The sequence below is a fragment of the Fundulus heteroclitus genome, chromosome 9, assembly GCF_011125445.2.
Source record: "Fundulus heteroclitus isolate FHET01 chromosome 9, MU-UCD_Fhet_4.1, whole genome shotgun sequence".
In the NCBI taxonomy this organism is placed as follows: domain Eukaryota; kingdom Metazoa; phylum Chordata; class Actinopteri; order Cyprinodontiformes; family Fundulidae; genus Fundulus; species Fundulus heteroclitus.
The window spans coordinates 10429318-10451976 of NC_046369.1; the positions used below are offsets into that span (position 1 = coordinate 10429318).

The 22659-nt window shown below is 38.8% G+C and overlaps 1 protein-coding gene across 3 annotated transcripts in view; it reads left to right on the forward strand.

The window, feature by feature from the left end:
- Positions 1-382: 382 nt before the first annotated feature.
- The window catches only part of zgc:172302 (phospholipid-transporting ATPase ABCA1), a 50324-nt gene continuing 28047 nt past the window's right edge, over positions 383-22659 (forward strand). For 2 of the 3 annotated variants that reach the window (XM_012879998.3, XM_012879999.3), the window contains exons 1-18: positions 383-659; positions 1587-1685; positions 2955-3048; positions 5432-5573; positions 6962-7086; positions 9075-9193; positions 11579-11776; positions 13442-13534; positions 13670-13907; positions 15841-15980; positions 16144-16260; positions 16380-16577; positions 17243-17448; positions 19003-19179; positions 19397-19619; positions 19732-19953; positions 20920-21124; positions 22024-22137. In XM_012879998.3, the coding sequence (XP_012735452.2) occupies positions 1620-1685; positions 2955-3048; positions 5432-5573; positions 6962-7086; positions 9075-9193; positions 11579-11776; positions 13442-13534; positions 13670-13907; positions 15841-15980; positions 16144-16260; positions 16380-16577; positions 17243-17448; positions 19003-19179; positions 19397-19619; positions 19732-19953; positions 20920-21124; positions 22024-22137 (2677 nt within the window). In that variant the 5' untranslated portion in view covers positions 383-659; positions 1587-1619. Of the gene's footprint in view, positions 660-1586; positions 1686-2954; positions 3049-5431; positions 5574-6961; positions 7087-9074; positions 9194-11578; positions 11777-13441; positions 13535-13669; positions 13908-15840; positions 15981-16143; positions 16261-16379; positions 16578-17242; positions 17449-19002; positions 19180-19396; positions 19620-19731; positions 19954-20919; positions 21125-22023; positions 22138-22659 lie in introns of those variants that run through there. The other variant, XM_036141005.1, reaches the window with a different exon arrangement.

Below are 22659 nucleotides of genomic sequence, written 5' to 3' on the forward strand. Positions count from 1 at the left end.
GCACATTATTTTTTATTTTATCTGAATGATCACTTTTATAACATAAATCTGATAAATAGAACTACTTATGCAGAATGCTTTTTTTCTTTTCCAGTATTGATAAAAATATGTTAAAATAAATTTCTTAACCGAGTAGAATATTTGACTTCTCTGTCCATCTGATTATATCTTTTCGTTCACTCTTAAACTGCGATAACTTGCAATAATCTTAATGAATCTACTCCAGGGCAGCGATTGGCTGCCCAGCCTTTTCTACAGTTACGAAAACACAGAACTCCACCAATCGGATCCCTAACCGCTTTCTGCAGCTCCACCCCGGTGTAAGCGTTGTCCAATCAGCTTCGCCGGTGGGCGGGACCAGATGCTTCCACCTGCTGACAGAAACATTGGGGAAGTCAATGTCAAGCTACCCGGTGTGGCTGTCGGTGTGTTTGAGACGCTCAGAGGAGTTTAAACTCTATCGTATTTTTACAGGAATATCATTTTGGCTGCAGATTTACGCCTTGGAGTTAAATGCACGCTTTGAATATATTTTTTAAGCCGCTTCCGGTATGAGTCTGTACCTGAAAATAGCATCACTATGAGATGCTAAGAAGAGGAAGCTAGCATTACCTAATCAAGAGTTTACTGTTTGGCTTCCGACTTTATTATCTACCAAGGTAATTATCTTGATTGTCTATCCTTTTACTATTTAACCTGGTAAATGTTATAATGACAGTATAAACAGCTTTTATGGCACAGGTTTATTTTTAGTGTTGCTGTTTTGTTGTATAAGGAATAGATAAGGAATCAAATATCATTTTTTTTTTGTTGTCCTGAGGATGGCTTGTGTATTGAACTACAATATTAATTTAAAAGTAAGAATGTTACTAGTTATGTGTTAAGTTATATTTCAAGAAACAAGAGATAATTGAAACAATAACGAAATAACATCAGATATGAAGTTAAGTAGCTTTAACAACTAAATCTAAAACTAAATCCTGGACCCATGGTGACCTCCGAATGTGTAGACATCCTTTCAGGTTGATTTGCAAGGGAAACTAGTTTGAGCGTGACTCTGTTGCCTGGCGAAAACAATTTGTTTACCAGAGCTTCGCGAAGATCCGAGATGAGAAGAATAGCTGGGTGAAAGTGAGTAAGAAAGGTAAGCTGTTAGGATCAGGAGGATTTCAGGATCAAGCAGGGGATTGTCTGTGCCGAGCAGATCACAGTGGACATGAAAGGCAACCTTTACCCTCCCAGCACACAAAGTCAAAAAGTAAATGCTCCATGCATACCCCCCCCCCCTCCTTTATTTCAAGAAAAAGTGAACAAGACGTTTAAAAAAAAGTTATTCATAAAAGCTCTTCTCTGCCACACATCAGATTTATGTTTTATTGCATCTTTCCTTTACTTCTCTTTGCCTTCATTTGTTAAGTGATGCATGTTTATAGCAAATGGTGGCATACAGAAAAGCAAAACAGAGGGAATGATGAAGATATTGCAAAATCTTTACTGTATAGCCAACATAGGAGATCCCGAACCTAATCACTAAGACAGCCTGTTGATCTTGTCCCGGTTTGTAATCAGATTCTTTGTTTTTCCAGGAGAACGCCATGGCACGGTAACAACTGGAAGCGATGGGTTTCTTGAGGCAGCTCTACCTCCTCCTCTGGAAAAACATCACATACCGAAGGCGGAACAAGGTCCTAACATCCTTATCTTCTGTATTTTAATGTTAAAGTGTGTTGTTTTTGCAAGGAAGATTTTTTTTTTAGTAGGAATATATTTTACAAACATACCCAGCTATCACAGCGTCTCAAGACATCTCAAGATGTCTGAATAAGAAGAATGAAGACGTCTCAAGACATTTGTGCACATCAAGACGTCTTAGGACATCTTAAGACAAAAATCTGAAGACATGCAATTGCAGGAAATGGGATGCTCTCAGACAGTATTTTGTGTCTTGAAGACATTAAGTGCCTTTAGATGTCTTAAGACATTGAAATCTTAAACACCCTTTGCAGCCTGTCTCAAAAACATGGCCAAGCTATCTTGTTTTAACAGGAGTTTTATTATTATAACATTTGGGGGCAAAAGCGCTTGAAGCATGTTGATTTGGTGTAGATATTAGCCGATCAGATATTTTGAGGTGGTTTTCTGATCAGCAGCTTTTGCAAAGCCCTGAACTGTGAAATTTAATTTTAGCCAATTCTGATTTCACTTAAATAGCTACAAATAAACGCTAATGCGTTCAAAACTATGTCCAACTAAATACACGAGAGAAAAAAGCCCCGATTTACTGTTGTGCATAAAAGGCTTTGTTTGTTCGCTGTAACTATACAGGAACTTTTGGAAGCCGTTTTTTTTTTTTTTTTGTAACCATTAGTTTTGTTGTAAAATCATTAGCTAAATATGTTGGAAACAGAGGCGACATGACCCAGTGTGTGAGAGAACAGCAGGTAATAAGCAGCCCAGCATTGAAACAGTATTTTGTTAGTATCCCAAAACAGAGAACACATATTTACAGAGCTGACATTGTACATTTTCTTTAGCTACTTCCACTCACTGATCACAGTTGTGGGTACACCACGTTATTAGTGCCAGGATATTTCCCCTCCAGAATTGCATTAATTATTCAAATAAATATGGTTTGTTATTTTAAACCTAATGTCCATTTGCCGTGTCTAAAAAAATTATAGATAGATAGATAGATAGATAGATAGATAGATAGAAATGCATTACAACCAATAAAAATCATCTGAATAGAACAAACAAGTAAACATATTGCTGGATAAAAGCTGATCCATATAAGAGCGGTGACACATTCAAACATACAATCCAGCAAATCAGACCAGCAGATTAGACCAGAGCATCAGAAGAGTGACAAAATTTCACATTGTTGGTGACAAGCTGTTGTTTCTGGTGATATTAAATGTTTGTTGTGCTGTGAATCCTTCCCAACCTCCCTGCAGATCCAGCTGTTCATCGAGCTCATCTGGCCTCTCTTCCTCTTCGTCATCCTCATCTCTGTTCGTCACTCGCACCCACCTTACAAACAAGGCCAATGTAAGTGATTCGTTGTTGTTCACGTGTTTTTACACACGCTCTCAAAGGTCTGAAAAATGGCCTTTTGCCAGCAAGCTAATCGAGATTAACCCACTGCAGCCCTGGCCATTTTATGCTGCTGCTTATTGACCTATTTTTGGATACAGATACACACAAACACTCGATTCAAACTCAACCCTTTATTCAACCAACTTTTTACCACAACTGCAAGTTTTTTTAAAAAGAAAAAAAAAAACGGTGCTCCCTGAACTCTTTGAAGGGGGCGGAGCTTGATTCCTGGGTCTATTTGTGATTGGTTGGGAGGATGTAATGACTGTAGTATTAACCAACATGGCTAGAGTGCAAAAAGGAAGGAAAACTGTTATTCTATTGAACTTTTTACTGACCCTTTTTTTGCTATCATGGATATATATTGAATTGTCGTCCAGCCCTAAGTTATATTGTTACCTTTTTAAACTTTTTTCCACATTTTGTCACAAATTTCAATGTATTTTATTGGAATATTATGGTATAGAGACCAACATAAAGCGGTGGCTGTCGACCTGCACCGACAGGCTGGGTAAGGAGAGCAATAATCAAAGCAGCAGCCAAGAGGTCCACGGTTACTCTGGAGGGGCTGCAGAGATCCACAGCTCAGATGGGACTAGGTATATTAGGGGCGACTGTGGCTAAATGAGTAGAGTGGTTGTCTTGCAATCGAAAATTTGTGGCTTCAATTTTAGCTTCCTCCTGCCATATGTTGATGTGCCCCTGGGCAAGGCACCTAACCCCAAGTTGCCTACCGATCTGCGTATCGCTGCATGTATGGCTGCACGTTTGTCAGTGTGATTGGGCGAATATGGCTATAGTGTTGAATGCGGTCCACAAATCTGGTCTTCACGGAAGACGAGTGGCAAGACGAAAGCTATGGTCAAGGGAAAATAAAAAATAAAATAAATGGTCAAGGGAAAGCATTAAGAGGTCCTGTCTGCTGTCAGCCACGAGCCACGCAGGGGACAGCAAACTTGTGGAAGAAGGTCCTTTGGTCAGATGAGACCAAAATTAAGCTGTTAGGCCTATGAACAAAATGTTGTGTGAGTAGAAAAATTAATACTGCCAATCGCCATGAACACGCCATCTCCCACATAAAACATGGTGGTGGCAGCGTCATGCTCTGTGGATGCAGAGGCGGAGAAACTGGTCTGACTTGTTGGGATGGTTGATGAAGCTAGATAAAGGGCAACCCTGGTAGAAAACCTGTTAAGGGCTGTAGAGACGGAGGCAGAGGTTCACCCTCCAGCAGGAAAATGACCCTGTACATTCAGTCAGAGCTACAAAGGTGTGGATCAAGGCATAGTCATAAATTAGAATGTCCTAGTCAAAGTCCAGACCAAAACGAAGACTTACAATTTGATTTTTCATGGACACTCGCCGTCCAATGGGAGTTTTACTGTATTTTCGGACCATAAGGCGCACCAGATTATAAAGCGCATTAAATATTATTTCCAAGTGTGTAATATCACTCCACCCTGCCGCATACACAGCTCTCTACTGAAAGGGAGAGCTATCCGTCTCTGCCGGAAGGACCGAGTAGTTGGACTACACTGCTCTGTTTCTAACATAAGACCAAAATAAACGTAATAACTTTTATATGGAATTAACTTACTTGGTTTATTGTTGCTAGTTCGTACTCCAGGTATCGGCTACCTTACATGAATGCACTTCTAGTTTTGACATTACAGTCAGGCAGTCTTGTAGACAGCTCAGGGGTCCGATCAGGTAGTGACACAGTTTACCGTAATGATCCGAATATCTATTGAGCGGAGCGACTTCGTTGCTAACCAAAGTCGTACTTACACACTTAACAGATTTTTGAGCGCATTGTACCACATAAAATCGGTCAGTAAGCACAACTGTGATCTTTTATAAGGTACACCGGATTATAAGGCACACCATAAATTTTTGACAGAATGTAAGGATTTTATGTGCGTCTTATAGTTAGAAAAAATACGGTAGCTATGTTACAAAGAATCAGCCAAAAATTCTGTCTTTAAATATGTAAAACAGATAGAAACATATCCCAAAACTCTCACAGCTGTGCAGCATACATTTTCCTTCCACTTCACAATTATGCTCTACTTTGTGTTGGTCTGACATAAAATCTGCATAAAATCATTTGACATTTTAGGTTGTAACATGGCAAAATGTGAAAAATTGTTTTGTATTTTTTTGTTGGTTTTTCCTCTTTCTTCTATTTTCATGACTTCATAAAACAAGATAACATTTGGACGCCACCTTGAGTTATTAGGATTTTCCTTCCTGTGGCGTCTGTGTTTTTTATTCTGTTGAATCTCGAGCCAGCTCGTGCATCCTGAGCGTTTGTGTCTCGTTGAATTACTCGTAGGTCACTTCCCGAACAAAGCCTTGCCATCGGTGGGCACCGTGCCCTGGATTCAAAGCATCATCTGCAACATCAACAACCCTTGCTTCCACAGCCCAACGCCGGGGGAAACGCCGGGCCAAGTGGGAAACTTTGACGACTCCATGTAGGTAGAACAGAGCGAGGCACATTTTTTTTATTTGGAGGGATTTAAATGTTTCCGTCACAAGTCCAGCCTGTCTGTATTTCACCACAGTAGAGGTTGAACGCTTCTGACAAAACATTTAATTTGAAACACAAAGATCTGGTCGTGTCTGCTGCTTTTGACCAGCATTGTTACTCTGATATGTGCAACATACGCCTGTTTAACCAGAATATTCCGATTTGTTTTTGCACGCTATGTAACTTTTTTGCGCGTTTCGCTTTTCGCCACGTAGTCCTGCCGTGTTGTCCGTGAGATAAAAGTAAAATTTCCTTATCAAATAAACGTTACACTCACAAACGACAGCTGCGTTCCCCTCAGCGGCCAGACTGCTTAATCTGTCCTGGCGCGATCAGTCGAAGCTATCAGGCTGTAATCCACGAGCATAAAACTGTTTTGAAGAAGGGAGAAAACCATCTTCTTCCCTTGTTTAATTACACTAATCTCATCCCTATTTCCTGCATAGAACGTCTTTGTCGTGAAAGGTTGTTCTGTCTTTACGGTCAGAGATTTCTACATGATGCCGTTGCAGAGGCTACATTGTTATCCATGTAGTGCAGCGCCGTCCCGCTTCAGTGGGCCTGACTTAAAGTTTTACTTTAAAGTCACTTATCTGATTTGACAAACAATGCAGAGGTAGATTATTCAATTCAATTCAATTCAATTTTATTTATTTAGCGCCAATTAATGAAACATGTCCTGTCAAGGCACTTTCCAAAGTCAAATTCAATCAGATTATACAGATTGGTCAAAAAATGCCCTATCTAAGGAAACCCAGTAGATTGCATCAAATCTTGATGCAATCTACTCCTGAAATGGCGTAGAGCCACAGTGGACAGTCATCTGCATTGTTGATGGCTTTGCAGCAATCCCTCACACTGAGCATGCATGAAGCGACAGTGGAGAGGAAAACTCCCCTTTAACAGGAAAGAAAACCTGTAGTAGAACCAGGCTCAGTGTGAACACTCATCTGCCTCGACCGACTGGGGGTTAGAGAAGTCAGAGCAGAGAAACAATAACACAACAGATTCTTTACTTATGTTTCATGCTTTTAATATTTGTGGGTCTTCTGACTCAAAATGTGATGATATATTTGTTTTGCAGGTTATTTTTTTATGTATGAAAAGAAAAAAAAATTGTGATGATATGTTTACCATTGCAACCTCCCCTTCTTTGAAGTATTTCAAGACAAACGTCTAGAGAAACTCATCCTGTTTCGTTTATTTTATTTACCATATGCAACCTTAGAGAAACGTTCTCAGAGTCACCAGTTGGAAAGTAAAGATGTCATCTGTTTAAAATATCTATGTCTGTCTGAGTAAAGTTTTCTGTCACTGCGGTTCTCCCTTCAGACTGTCTCGTCTTTTCGTGGATGCTCGGACGGTTCTGTCCTACAGCGGCAACCGGAGCTTGTCCACCTTCCAGGACCTGATGGGAAGTGTCCGGCTCCTGGGAGAAAGATTTGGATCACTACCAAGTACTAGTTTGAGTCTTTTCTTGCACTAAGAAGTTACATTTTATAAAGCTGAAATCAAGGCACCTAAAACTAGTCAGCCTTAGCCAGAAGATCTTGTCCCCTATTCTGACTGAGGCCACATGGTGTCTGCCACCATATGCTTAAATATCTTAGGTCTGACTGTGAGTAATAGATGCGTCCAGTCATTGTTCTGGTGTCTGTAGTGGTTTTTGATACCTGCCATATGGCTCACCACCCAGGGCGCCATTCGGTCAGTAGTGGCACAATGGGGAAAGTGGGGGTGTCTCTCGTATTTTGCATGTTTAATTGGCGGGAATTAGGTGCCCCCAATGTGTCGTGACAGTGTAAGGTGGAGAAGAATATACGCCTGTGACAATGTTGTTGGTTTCCAGGTATTGCGAATCGAAATTGTTGTTTCACAGTTTCTAACGACTGAAAAGCTTTCGATCGTCTCTAAATGCACACGTAATTGTTGGTTAAAACCTGAACTGCGGTATTCTACATAAAACAGAGATCCTGTAGGTCAGTAGTGAATTAGCCTCATGCATGACCAGAAAATCTTAGCTTTCTAAAACCTGTTCCTGTTTAAAATCAAACCAAATAGAGATTTTTTTTTTTTGGGGGGGGGGTGGGGGTTCTCTTTGTTTTGCAGTGGTAAAAACTGCAGACTAAAAATGCTGGCGAAGATTCTCAGTCATCCAGGTCATGGTCATTCCAAAAAAAGTAATAAAACAAAGCAGCTGAAGTTGTTTTTCGTAGTTGAAGACGTTTCGCTTCCTCTCCAGGAAGCTTTTTCAATTTCGCTTCCTCTCTTCCTGGAGAGGGAGCGAAATGTCTTCAACTACAAAAAACAAGACCAGTTGCTTTGTTTTTTTTACTTTTTTTTGGAATGCAGACTAAAAACAATGACAATACAGAACCTCGCTTAAATTTTCTTTCTATCCTATCTGAGCCGAACATCAGCAGCTGCGCTCCGTGAGGCGCGTAAGCCGGCGGCGAACGACAGATTGTTTACGTCTGCTTTTGTGAGAGAGCCTCAGCGTGTCTGTTGTTTGGCTTCTCCCTGTCGGGGTCAGATCGAGTTACACGAGTGGAGTGTACCCTGTGAAACAAGATGGAGTGACTAAAAGCAGCTTTTGCTTTGTTGTCCAACAGCAGTTCAGTCGCTTGAACTTTTCTCTGTCCTTATATTTTTGTGTTAGTGCAGCTGAAAGGAAGGAATTATTGAATTGAATCATAAACACGCGACTTCTAATGACCCTTAAATAAAGAGATTTCTCGCTGTAATTTATGTAATGTTATCTTAATAATAATAATAATAATAATAATAATAATAATAATAATAATAATAATAATACATTTTATTTCAAGCGCCTTTCAAAACACTCCAGGTCACTGTACATGTAAAAACAATAAATGGTAAAAGCAGTCATCATAATTAAAAGAAACAACACAAATTACACAGAGGAAAGTAATATAAGTATATAAGTATAATATGTATCTTGGATGAATAGCTCATTAATTAGCCTAACAAATGAAAGTTTTGTAAGTTATTCGGTCTAGAATGCACTCAATGCTCCCCATTGACTTTGAATGAATAGCAGGGGTGACGCTTTCACTGCTTCCGTGTGATGAACAATAGCTGCTGGTTATGTAAGCTGTACCCAGGTGCCGGCCCAAGCTGGTTTGTTACCCTGAACCAGATTATTTCCACTAAATAAAAACCACCTTTCAAAAAAAAACTACTTGGTGAGTCCCTAAAGCCAGATTATTTACAAACTGTCTGCCAGTAATTGTATAACGTAATAAATAAGCCTAGAAATGACACGTGTTGCTCTTAGGCTTAGAAGCAGCCTTTTGTTAAATACCCCTTAGTGTAGAAACCTTTTTGCAAAAAGCTTGAGTTTGTTCGGCTCTTCTTCCACTAATCCTGGTGTGTTTCTGTTTCTGTTTAAAGTTCAGTTCTGATTATCGTGTTCCTGCTTTAGGTCTCCCAGTTAAAGAATGCCTGAGACCCAACGAGACGTTCTCCAGCTTTCTCCTGACCAACGCCAGCCTGTCGTCTCCAACTGTGGACCAGCTGATGAACGCTCGCCTAAACTTTCAGGTTTAATTCCCATCTACCTCCCTTTAGCCAACATCTGCTGATGCTCGTTAAGGCAACCGCGATACCAGCAATTAGCGCTGATGTTCATGACTGGCGAGACGTCGACACCTCTGTAGTCGGATGGACAAATTTATGACGTTTACGCTTCCATTTTGACCCTAATTTAGATGTGTAGTTGTTTGAAAAGCTTTTAATCATTCTTTAATTAATTCAATACTATTAATTATTAACAATTAACAATACGATGGCAAGAAAAGCAATAGGATGCTTGAATTGAGTTAACTCAAAAATTGTGTTGATATTCTAGTTTTGTGGGTAATCATGATTTGGAGTAAAGTTTATTAAAATTTCCGCTCTGTTCCTGAAATGTCACATCATGTGATTAAAAACATGTTTTCTCGTGGCTGCTTCTAAATTTATCGCAGTTTAAAAAAAAAAAAAACTAAGCCTGTGTTTGTCAAACCATGGCACAAATACCACTGGTGTGCTACTTGGGCTGCTTTTAACGAAGGTTAAGAAAAGTTTTTTTTGCACAATTATTTCTGCAGTAAATATGAACAAAGTAGCTGTGACATTGAGCTACTAAAGACCCGACAATAAGGAGTTATTTCAGCCACATGGATCTTTGCCTCAAAAAAGAAGCAAAATGGAGAACATTTAGGAACTCTCATTATGAGCTGAACTAGATGGCAGGAAACTGATAATGGCTGCTGGCTGGTTGGATCTGAGGATGACAGAAAACCCAAGTTAACAATGTTTCAGCTCCATGATTAAAATCCGGTGCGATTAGCTAATAAAAAGAGCGTTATCGCAGATCCTTCCTCCCAGCGGCAGTTCGGCTTTATAACCATCAAAGTTGGGCAAACTCGATAAATGTTTACATCTCTGCTGTTAAAGTTGCTCACTTTTTCCATTTCTTGTAAAAAATGCATTTTTTTTAATACATTATTATACATAAACATTTTCTACACTTTTTTTAATCTGCGTGGGCAATTTTTTATTTTTTTTATAAATGTACAGTATTTTCTTATGTTGTAAATTTTCCCTCACTATGCGGTCTCTTATTTCTTGTTTTTATATATATTTTTTTACCTTTGTGTGTATCTACATGCATCCATTTTTCTCTCAGTTTGCCTCTGCTACACCGAGGATCAATAAAAATGATTTCTAATCTATTTCTGTTCTAATTGTGCGCAGCGATCAGGCTAAAAGCTAAATAACGCCCACATTATTTTCGTTGTGTAGTAATGAGAAGATTTGTTTGAACAGTTTGTTTTCCTGTGGTTATTTTAAATGTTTCATACAAAAGCAGAGTCATTATTTGTCAGACAACCTCTGACTTAGAAAAGCAGGTATCCAAGTGAAAATGGAAAGCATTAATAAATCATGTCTATCTAATTCTAACAGAGCCAATATGTGGGAAAGTGGTTTTTTTTAAAGTTATTTTTAATAAAACATCCTCCAAAGTCCAAGTAGCTGTTTCAAAGCAGGAAAGACTCCAGGTTTCCTATTTTTTTCCTAGCCGTAAACAAACCCTGAAGTACTGATGTACTTTAAAACGAGGTGTTGAATTGTATTTTACTTTGTAGTTAAAGGGTTTAAGAAGATACGTGGTGATGAAAAATCTTACATTCAACCCAGTTCAGACCACAACGTAATGCTCTCACATTAATTTTAATGTTTGTGTTAGGATGACTTAGCCCTATTCTAGTTGTTGCTGGGCAGATTATTATTAATATTTTATTTTTTTATCATATTTTTATTGTTGTTAAAACAGATGTACAATGTCATTCAGATTGTAGTGTTAACCAGTTGTTACAATTCCTTTGATCGTGTACAATATAAAAAGAACCACACAGCAATTCAACATTTTTATATTTTTATAAACCCCATCCAACCCCAACTATCCCTGTGCCGGCAAAGAGGGAAATTTTTTTTAATTGGGAGGGATAAATATAAATTAAAAAAAAAAAGGGGGGGGGGATTATTATCCCAAAATGGAAACACTTTACATTGGGACTTGTTTACTAGTGAGAAGGGAGAGTAACAAGTTTATCAAAATAATCCAGTAATGGGTCCCATACTTTATAATTTTTTTTGGTCGATCCTTTCACAAAGTATTTCACTTTTTCAATTTTTAGAAACATCATCATATCCGAAAGCCGCATTGATGCCTTAGGTGGAAATTGGGATTTCCATTCTAAAAGTATTCTCCTTCGAGCGATCAGAGTTGCATTAATATATTTTTTTAAATGTGTCAAAAATTCATAGTTAGAGCATGTCGGGTCAGGTGCAGACATCTTCTCTCCATCTCTGCTAGATTATTTGCCTCATACCTCAACTTCTTAAGATCAGCGTAACCAGCTTTGGTTTTCTCCTTCCCAGGCCGTATTTACTGGAGTCCAGACGCCGCTGAAAGTCTTGGTGTGCAACGCAACGGTGCTGGGCCAGTTGCTGTCGGTGGACGGCGGAGCAGCCGACATGGCGGCTCTTCAGACCGAGCTTTGTGAGCTTCCTGCTGATGTCCTACGGGATGCTGAGCGCCTTTTCCTCTCTCAGCTTGACGTGACCAAGTTCCTTACAGTAAGCTGTGAAAACATCCTTTTCACAGATTTGGTCTGTTTTTGCTTCTTTTTTTTTTTTTTTTCTTCCCCACAATTGAATGTTTGAGACTGGGGTGTCCAAACTTTTCGGTACAAGGACCAAAATTGTCAAGTCAAAGGAACTCGAGGGCCAAAACCAAAAATGTTTTTAATTTTTTTTATCTGCTCTGCAAAATATGATAATTTTAAATAAATAAGTCAGATTTTTTGTAGGAAATTAATGTAGATCCAAAAATTAAAAAAAGAGTTTTGCTCATTTGTTGTATTAAAAGATGGTCATCCAGTTTGCAAATTATGTTGAATAATTTAACTTGACTCTTTAACAATAAAAAATGCGCTTTTTGGTCTCACAATATAAGAACAGTATTTGGGTCAGTTGCTTTTTGAAAACACTGTAATTAGTGAGTTTTAATAGTTGTATTCAAAACAGATTTTAATGCACCAAAGTCTGCATTTGGGTAATTAAATGTCATTGGATAGACGTTACTATGAAATTAAAGAGAATGTTAAAAGTGTGTTTATTAAAAGATGAATACTTTGTGTATTATTTAACATTTTCAATTTTAACTTTTCTGTAATATATTTTGCCCTAATTAAAAACTAAAATCTTCCATCTGCATCAGACACCTGTGGACCAAATCCTTTTTGAAATGCACATGGAGGGGGGCCACCCAAGATCAGTACAGGGGCCACACTTTGGACATGTCTGGTTTAAGATCATCAAGCTAATTAAAGTTTCAGGCAAAGATAACTGGAGTAAAAACAAAAAGCAGGGAATAATTGTGTAAAACTTATTATTAAAGCTCTGAACTGGTCGTGCCACCCGTATCTGCATTAACGGGCACTGAGTGTTTTACAATACTGTGGAGGAATTGTGGCCCCTCTGTTCTTTGCAAAAAATATAAAATTTGCCACATTGGATGGTTTTCTAGCAGGAATGTGTTTTGTTTTTTTTATCATTTAACTTTTTATGAATTTTTTACTTTGGTTTACATCTACAGTGTGCATGAACATTTCACAGTCAACATAACGTAACATAGAACTTTCGCTTGGGAGCTACTCCTTTTTTTGACATTTGTCCTGTCTATCCTGTCTAGTTCTTTATCTTTGTCGCTGTCTTTTGTCTTGAATATTGTCCATTTCCTCCACTTTTCTTCCATTTGAGTTTGTTGAAGTCTTAGACGATGCGTCAGTTTTTCCATAATGTAGATTTCTTCTACTATTCCAGTCCATTGTTCCTGGCAAGGGGGGGTCTTCTAGTCCCCATTTCCTTGTAATGGCCTTTTTGCTAGCTATTAACAGTGTCTTGATCAGATACCTGTCCTTTACCCTTATTTTAACATTGTTAAAATTGCAAAGATATAGTACCACACTACTCATAGGGATATCATATCCCAGAATCTTCTTCACAGTTTCATGTACATTTTTCCATAATTGGACAATTTTAGGAATGTGGTGTTCTAAGTCGTGCTGCGACATCCCGGCTGCTCAAAGACCTTTATTTGTTTTGTTTGTGCCGTTCGGAGGTAGGCTTGTGTGGGTGTTGCTTTGGCTCTTCATTCTGCTGCATAACCCAAGTGGGCTTGTGCTCAAGGCCACAAAGTTAAATCTAAACTTACTTGAGACTTTTTAAATTGTTTGACAGAGGGACCGTCTCATTGGCAGCACTGAGGAGCTCCGGCTCGTCAGTCAGGCCATCACGTCCGTTTCCCAGGAGCTCGCTGTCCTTATAGACGATGTGAGAAAAGATTTTGGTGCCAATCAATTATTATTATTATTTGTAAGGCATTGGTCTGTAAATTTTATAATTAAACTTTTTTTCCATTTCCACTCTACCCCTAAACCTTTTTCTTTCTTGCCCGCCCTCCCTCAGTTGTCGTCCCTTTCTAGTTTTGCAGAAATGAACGCGGCCCTCAGTCTTCTGTCTCCTGAAAACCGCTCAGCTCTGCCCAGGGAGAGTTTCAGAGCTTTCTCAAGGATCATGTGCGGCCACCCCAAAGTCGGGGGCGAGCGCATCCCGTCGCTCAACTGGTATGAAGACAACAACATCAAGTCGTTCCTCGGCAGAAACGGCACAGAGGACTTGGTCCTTGACAGCGACAACAAGACGAGTAAGACGAGGCTTTTCTCAGCAGGGCTTTTGACATTTTTGTAAACTATAAGTCAGCTTTTAGTGTGAAATAGAAATATTACGCTTTGTTTTTACTAATCAGATGCCTTGATTAAGATTTTGTGAAGATAAAATCGCCAATGTTCCCATCCTCTTGTCCTCTATGGTTTATTTACTACCTAATGGGGTTTTTATTCTAAGCCACATTAGGGGTTTAGTTGCTCTATAAGGAATATTAGCGAAGGTATTTACAAGTACATCTAATAACAGATAACATAACAGGATTTAAATAAAAGTACTTTTTTAGTTTAATTCAATCATTAAAGCATCTAAAAACCCAAACGTTTCATATAATTGTTTCACACGGGGTTATATATTAAATGTTTATTCCTGTTAATTCTGATGATTATGTGTCACACCGCATATATTGGTTTACAGCAAGAAGGTGTTGGGTTTGTTAGAATATGAACATTTCTGTCAGAAATAGACAATTAGAATATTTCATGTTCCATTTTCTCCATTTATGTTCCTTCTTTGTAAAGTATATGTTCAACACTGTACTGGACAGACAAAGGCAACCTGTGGCTCTCCAGGGATGTGAAGCTCAGCTTCAATCTTCAGTTCGTCTGAATTGTTTGATCTCTTATGGTCCTCTTTACAAAACCCCATAGATTTTCTGTAGTACTTTGGACAGCTGAACAAAAGTCTAGTTTTTGTTTTTTCTGACTCCCTGTCTCTGTTTCAGAGGTGGCTTAGCATCAGAAACGTGATTGTTAGGGCTGAACGATTTTGCAAAATAATCTAATTGCGATTTTTTTTTCTTAATATTGCGATTTAATAAGATTTTTTTCCCCCCAGTTTAATTTACCATGTCTTTTTAAACATATACAAACAACAAATCAATTTATTTCCTCGCCGTGCGGATTAGTTGCTAAAAGACCTACAGCATCTAAACTTATGTTATTCAAGAGAACAGCTTTTAGTTGATTTGGACATCAATCCTTGTTGAACATAAAGTGCAAAGTGCAATCAACAAGTAAGTCTATGTATTAAACTGATTGACCTGTACTTAATGCTATGTATGATTTATATAAACTCTAAAACAAGTAATAAAATTAGATTATCTAACTGCTGCAACCCTCTTCCCTTCCATGTGGAGGCAAACCCACTTTAAACATTTTACCAACACCTAATGGACGTGTCTAATTCCCTAATTGTTACATAGCCAAAAATTGCAGACTCTACGATTTGGAAATTGCGTTTTTTTAAAATTGCGATTATATCGAAAATGCGATTAATTGTTCGCCCCTAATGGTTGTAGCTCATGAGCTGGGCTAATTCTGTGTGCTGGGTGTTGGGGCATGGAGTCCAGCTTGACTTTGCTTCACAATCCACTCAAGGCTGTGATTATACCTTTTTTTTGTAACACATTTTTTCCTTCCACTCAACTTTCCTTCAATTTGGTTGGATTCAACAGAGAGTTGCTTTAGCAGTGGCCTTTAGTGCTTTACCTTCTTTATAACTGTCTACTGGGCCAACAGTCTTCCCCGTGATTGTGTAGGCCATAATATTTCTATTTTTAAAAATCATCCTTTATTTTTTAGTTTGTTTGAGGTGGCAAATTTAAGTTTTCATTAGCTCTAAGCAAAAATCATCTAAATTAACCCAAATAAATCGTGTGTGCTGAAATGATGGATTCGTTTTCCCTTTAGAGTTAAATTACAGAAATGCATTAATTATCTATTCAGATCAGAAAAGTTGGTAATACACATTTTCTTTGGGCGATGTAAATCACAAGCAATAACAAATAAATAACCTTTAAAACAGATAAAATTACATCTCCAAAGATTTTTTTTTTTTGCTACTGGTGATCCCGTCCTAGTAGTGTCATTTTGTTCGATTGAAGTTTCTCCCGTTTTCTTTATTTTCTGTAGCGCCTTTTTGCAGAAGTTTGATCGCAAGTCTGGAGTCGAATCCTCTGTCCCGGATTGTGTGGCGAGGAATCAAACCTCTGTTCATCGGAAAACTGCTGTACACGCCGGACACCCCTGCAGTCCGACAAGTCATGAAAGAGGTACCGCGAGCACCAACTCATTAGATGCACAAACTGATGGCTCCATGGGGGAACTCACTGAAGCTGCTAAAAAAAGCCAGCTAGATAGCTGGGTCCTACGCTTAAAAGTGGGCCAGAAGCTGAAGTCTCTGTTTAATCTAACCAGAAGTTGTATTTTGTGCAGGTGAACAAAACATTTGAAGACCTCCAGATTCTTCAGGATCTGAATGAGGCCTGGATGGAGGCGGGACCGCGAATCAAGAACTACATGGAGACCAGTGTGGAGATTCAGCTGCTGCAGGTCGGATTCGTCCTCTGCTGCCTTACAGCTTGGTGTCTTCTGACACATTTGATGCAGGAAAATCTTTTTTTTTTTTTTTTTTTTTTTCGCATCCTGAGCTTCCTTTGTGTTTGCAACAGGATTTGCTGAGGCGTCCTGAAATTGCTGTTTTGGTCAACATGCGTTTGGAAAACACCACCTGGACGGCCTCGCGGATCGTTCGTTTCCTGTCCACGCCCTCAGCGGACGCCCCGAGGAAAGCCGGAGCTCCACCGACCTGGCTGGACGTCTACAATAACATTGGAAGCACCGTCGCCACTCTTGCACAAGTCACCAAGGTTTTCCACTTTTACCGTTGTTGATTAGCAGGACAGAAGGTTTAAATCACATCTAATATCGTCCAAGGAAACAGGCTTTCTCCTGGTGTTCTGAGGAACTCTGGGTTACCATGTTGGCTCATTATCGTACTGTGCAGTACGTGCTTAAAATATGAGGAAAGCGGACAAATGGAAAACAAAAGATGCAGTTAGGCTTAAATAAAGGGAATCTGTCAGATGAGCGCCATCTGATAGGCATGGGTTTAAGAAATATGAAACTTTTCACTTTAATCTTCTCATAAAATGCAAACTTGGAAGACATTTTTGTCATCTAGCTGTTCTCTATAAAATATTTTCAATAATACATTTTTATTTTATTTATAACACTTTTTCAGTGGGTAAATATGCCTTTTGGGATAAGTGTTGAGCCTTGGTTCAACTAGAAAACCGCTGAACTTTACCTCGATGATCCAATTATAGCTAGAAGAGGGTGTGCACAGCTGCCAAACCTCATTGTTTTGCTGTTTTAATTTTTTTTCTAACATATTTGCATTCTAACAGGGATTAATAAGCTTTTTGTGTACACTTAGATAACATATTTGGCACAAGATGCCAGAGTTTTAATTGCTTGGCAGGTTTAATCTTTATAATGTCCCTTCCATTTAAGAGCTTGTCTTTGTCCTTAGTGTTTTAGTTTGGACAAACTGGAGGGACTGGACACGGAGGGTCAGCTGATTGATAGAGCGCTGGAGCTGCTGGAGGACCGGCAGTTTTGGGCAGGTGTGGTCTTCCTGGTGCCCAACACGTCCTCAACGGAGCTCCCGCCCCACGTCACCTACAAGATACGAATGGACATTGATGACGTGACCCGGACCAGTAAGATTAAGGACAGGTACGGAGGATTCTTCATATATTTAGCTTTTCATTCTTCTGAGTTGGGATGTCCTCGCTTTATTTTCTCACAAAATCATGAATTAGGATGATTTTATGTAAATGCAAATGTTTCTGATTATTACATTACCAGTGCAGTGGTGCCTTGGAGTGTATTTTCCCTGAGACAGAGCCTGTAATTCAAATTACTTGTATGTAAAATATATTTTCCCCTTTGAAATATATTGAAATGCCATTAATCCATTCTGCAACCCCCCTACCCCCCAAAAAAAACCAAAGCAATTATTTGTTACACGGTTTAAACAAGAACAATGTTTCTTTAAATAACGAATATTGTATAAAAGCAAAATACAAAAAGAATACATGTACTGAAATGAGCTGTTTTTATTAAGTACATTACACTATACTGTGCAGCTTTTTTTCTTGGAGGTCAGACGGCATGAAAGATGTCGATGGAGGGGAGGGGCTAAACTGAAGAGCTGAATCTTGTCCGCTGATATTTGCGCTTTCCTCATTTTCATACAGAAAACGGGTTTTCAGTTGCAAACTTGTCCAATCAACTCTGTTTCATCCTCCCTTTCAGAGTGTCTCTGAAATGAGTTTAGCAGTCGTCATTAATTTGTGCCGTTGCACGCCCAGTGGCAACTTTTTCTCTGGGTTTAAGTTTGAATAAAGTCTGAAAGTTTCTCCAACATTCCCAAATTTCCCTTTATCTCATGTAGAGATAATTTCTTCCGCTTCTGCGTCAATAAATTCTTGCAAAACAACCGTGCTGCTGCGTCTGTAGATGCCTATCCCACCACTAGTGGGCGCTCCCAGAGCCCACTAGCTCTCAAGTTAAACGAAGTTAAAGGAACAATAAGTAATAATGACACCTAGTGGTTAAAAGTTGAATAACACATACACGGTGCCTTTCACGGAGACCAGCCATTTACTTAACGGTCTTAACTCCACTGAATTTTTACTTTCACAGGACAGGTCTATGACGTTCTATTTTGTTAACAGGCTGCTGCTCTTTTTCCAACATAAAATACCAAATGCTGCGCTCTGTTTTTGAGAACCCTGAGAACTTTCATATGATTGGCTCAGGAACCAGGAAGTAAACACGGCTACATTGTGAACTGACGTAGTTCCGGACCGTACCTCTAGGTTTGAAAGGAGAAAAACTCGACTAAGACATTGTTTATAGGGAATGTTACTTCCATCTCAGGTGACAAATGAGAATGATTTTATAGTAAATATCTTACTTATTAGTCCTTCAAAGCAAAAAAAAGAAAAAAAGAAAAGAAAAAATATGTTGAAAAACCCGTTATTTAGGACAGTCATAAATCAAGGTGTCACTCTGTTATACTTTTTCGTATTTCCAGCATTAGAAAATTTTGTATATGGAAATAACAGCAAAATCAAGCATTTTACTCTGTAGAAAAAAAGCAAAATATGAATTACGATCAATATTTCTGTCAGTTTTCTGTTTACTTCAAGCACCAAGACAAAGCCAAAAGAGTCCGATTTGGCCATAAGATGTTTTTTTGTTTTTTTTATTATATCTTGTTAGGTTTTGGGATCCCGGTCCCGCTGCCGACCCGTTCAACGACATGCGCTACATTTGGGGCGGTTTTGTCTACATTCAGGACCTGGTGGAGAGAGCCGTGAACTACGTTCTGACGGGAGTCAAACAGACCACCGGCATCTACATCCAGCAGATGCCCTACCCCTGCTATGTGGACGATGTGTGCGTGATATTTTCTGATGCGAAGTGTTGACGCGGGCCTTGAAAAGTTTTAAATTAAAAACATTAGGTCTCAACTTACATGTGGTTAAACTTGTATGTTTTTTTTATTAACCGTTTCTCCTCCAGGTATCTTTATCCTTCCTCTTAAAGCTCCAAGAAACAACTCTGTCTTTGATACAGCAATATCAATTTAACCTTTTTTTCCCCCGCCCGACAGGTTCCTTCGAGTGCTCAACCGTTCCCTGCCTCTCTTCATGACTCTGGCGTGGATCTACTCGGTGGCCATGATCATTAAGGGCGTGGTGTACGAGAAGGAGGCCAGGCTGAAGGAAACGATGAGGATCATGGGTCTCAGCACAGGAACTCTGTGGCTCAGCTGGTTCATCAGCAGCTTGGTGCCGTTCCTGATTTCCGCCGTGCTTCTCATTGGTCTGCTCAAGGTTACATAACTTTTCTGCTCCAGACAGTCTAAAACATAAAAATATCAATGCATTGCTGTTTCTTTAATTCATTCTTGAACGTTGGCAGGAACTGTTGTCTTTTCCTTTCCAGTGGGGCGACATATTGCCTTACAGCGATCCGGCTGTGGTGTTTTTCTTCCTCATGGCGTTTGCCACCGCCACCATCATGCAGTGTTTCCTCATCAGCACCTTCTTCTCCAAGGCCAACCTGGCCGCTGCCTGTGGGGGGCTCATCTACTTCAGCCTCTATCTGCCCTACGTCCTGTGTGTAGCCTGGCGAGACCATCTCACTACCACACACAGAGTCCTTGCTGTGAGTTGCATCCTTCTGGCAACAATTACAAGTTTGCTTTTACAACTCTGTGCCTGGCATTTTTTGGCTTTTTGTTAGGGTTACTTTAATCTACTTAGTTTTGCACTGCAAAAAGGGAACTAAAAGTAAGTGAAGTTTTCTTGAAATCAGTGTATTTTGCCTTGATTAGAGCAGGTAAATAAGACTATTTGCCAATGGAATAAGATTTTTGCACTTAAAATAGGAACAATTCATCTCCATCATCTTATTTCAAGTGCAGGATATCTAATTATCTTATTTTCGAGATGAATTGTTCCTATTTCAAGTGCAAAAATCTTATTCTATTGGCAAATATTTAGCTCCTCAAATCAAGGAAAAATATACTAATTTCAAGACATTTTTACTTACTTTTAGTTCCCTTTTTGCAATGTACTACTGAGCTCTACTACACTGCAAAGAGGCAACTAAAAGTAAGTCAAATCTTCTTGAAATTAGTGTTTTTTTCCTTGATTTGAGCAATTAACCAAGATTATCTGCCAATGGAATTAGTATTTTTACTTCTAAAATAAGATCATTATATATATTCACTTGAAATAAGATGATGGAGATGAGTTGTTCCTATTTTAAGAGCAAAAATCTTATTGCATTGGCAGATCATCTTATTTATCTGCTTAAATCCAGTGCAAATACACACATTTCGAGAAAATTTGACTTACTTTTAGTTCTCTTTTTGCAGTGTGCCTTGTTCATCTCATGGTCAAAAACTTCAGTGTATTTTACTGTATTTTACCTCCCATTGATTCTGAATTGGGACTTTGACTAGGTCATTCTAACTCATATATGCTATATCACTTTAAATCCCAATAAAATACATTGTTTTTTTTTAATTTTGACAAGATAAAAGGTTGAAGTTCAGTGCTTTTAAACACCTTTCCAAGGGACTGAACCGGTGACGACCAACTGCGTGTGTTCCCTTGTTTCTGTCAGAGTTTCCTGTCTCCTGTGGCCTTTGGTTTTGGCTGTGAGTATTTCTCTCAGTACGAGGAGCAAGGCGTGGGGATCCAGTGGAACAACCTGCGGGCCAGCCCTGTGGAAGGAGACACGTACAGCTTCACCATCTCCATTATTATGCTTTACGCCGATGCCGTTATCTACGCCTTTTCAGCCTGGTACATTGAAGCAGTGTTTCCTGGTATGACACATTCAGGTTTTTTTTCTTATAGATGCTTGCAGTATTGCAAGACAACCAAACTTAATAACAACAATAATAATATATATAAAGTCTTATACAATAATTTACATGGTTTGGAGCATCTAGATAGAAGGATCTTTGTCATTCCTCTTTAAACCAACGACCTGGGTTGTCATTATTAAATTATAATAATGTTATTACTTAATGTGGCAGAAACTATTACAAAATGTGTTCATGGATTTTATGACATTTTGGGGCGATTATTACAAAATGCAGTTTTAGTGATGGTTACGTTTTGAAGTCTAAACTATTGCGTAATGCAGCGTTGTGAGCTTTTTTTGGCTACGCTCTGAATCAACTGGTTGGCTGGTAGATGCTGTCTTTGGGTTTTCATGGAGATTTGGTGACTCCAAGATGGCGCCTCCTGCTGCAGCTATCCTAATAATGACTTTTTTTATTTTAATTATTTTTTTTTTACCTCTATTATCTCTGCCATCACTGTGCATGGTGGTAAGACAAACATTCCCCGTGTATTTGTCACTGGAAAAAAAAGTGGACCTCTGCATCATATCAAGAAAGGCATTGATTACAAATTAAACAGTCCTAGACAGACTGATACATGGAAAAATTAAAATATAGGTAAAAAAAAAAAATAGCTGCAGTTGTACTTATTTTTACTGGAATTGCTCTGATGCAAATAACTCTGGTGCCGGGTGTTTGACTAAACATTGAGGTGTAGAGGACTCGGTTAATCAGATTATAGAGATCAGTAATGTTTCTGTCACAGTTGGTAAGAAGTTTTTTCCCAATACCGGCTTTGTAAAAAAATACAGCAGGAAGTCAGTTATTTGATCTAGTTTAGGAATATAACTTTTCTTTTTGTTTTTCTCTCTCATCAGGTCAGTATGGCATCCCCAGGCCTTGGTACTTCATCTTTCAGCTCAACTACTGGGGCGGGATTCCCTTAGAAATAGGCATGCCGATCCCACCAGCACCTGCAGACCAAGACGAAGGTACAAGACGCCGTTTCACTCCTGAAAGGAAGAGTAAAATCGAATATGTTAATTCATTGAAGCATGGGTTTTACACATTTATTAAGGTGGTCGGTCAAGGTAATCCCAGATAGAGGAAAAAAAACTCTCTAATTGTGTGACTTACAATTTTGCCCTGATAGTTTTCTAAGTCAAAGTTGAATCGCGTTTAAGCCAGTTAAGTTCTGAGAAAACAGAAGGGTTAAATTTGGTTTCCTTTTTTATCTTAGTTCTTCTTGTATGAAAAAAATAAATATTTTTTCTACTTTTATTTGCCCTTTGTCCAGTTTTTATCCTGAAAAGTATGGATTTTGATTCGATCATCTAAGTCTGAATAAATATGCGAGAAAGACGAAATTTGATTTGTGAAAAAATATTTTCCTATTTCATTATCATATATTTTTTACCCGTAAAATAAGAAGCTTATAATTTGATTTATATGCACAACTTATCATTAGTCGGTTTGGTTTATACGTCACTGACAGAACTGATAAATAGATACAA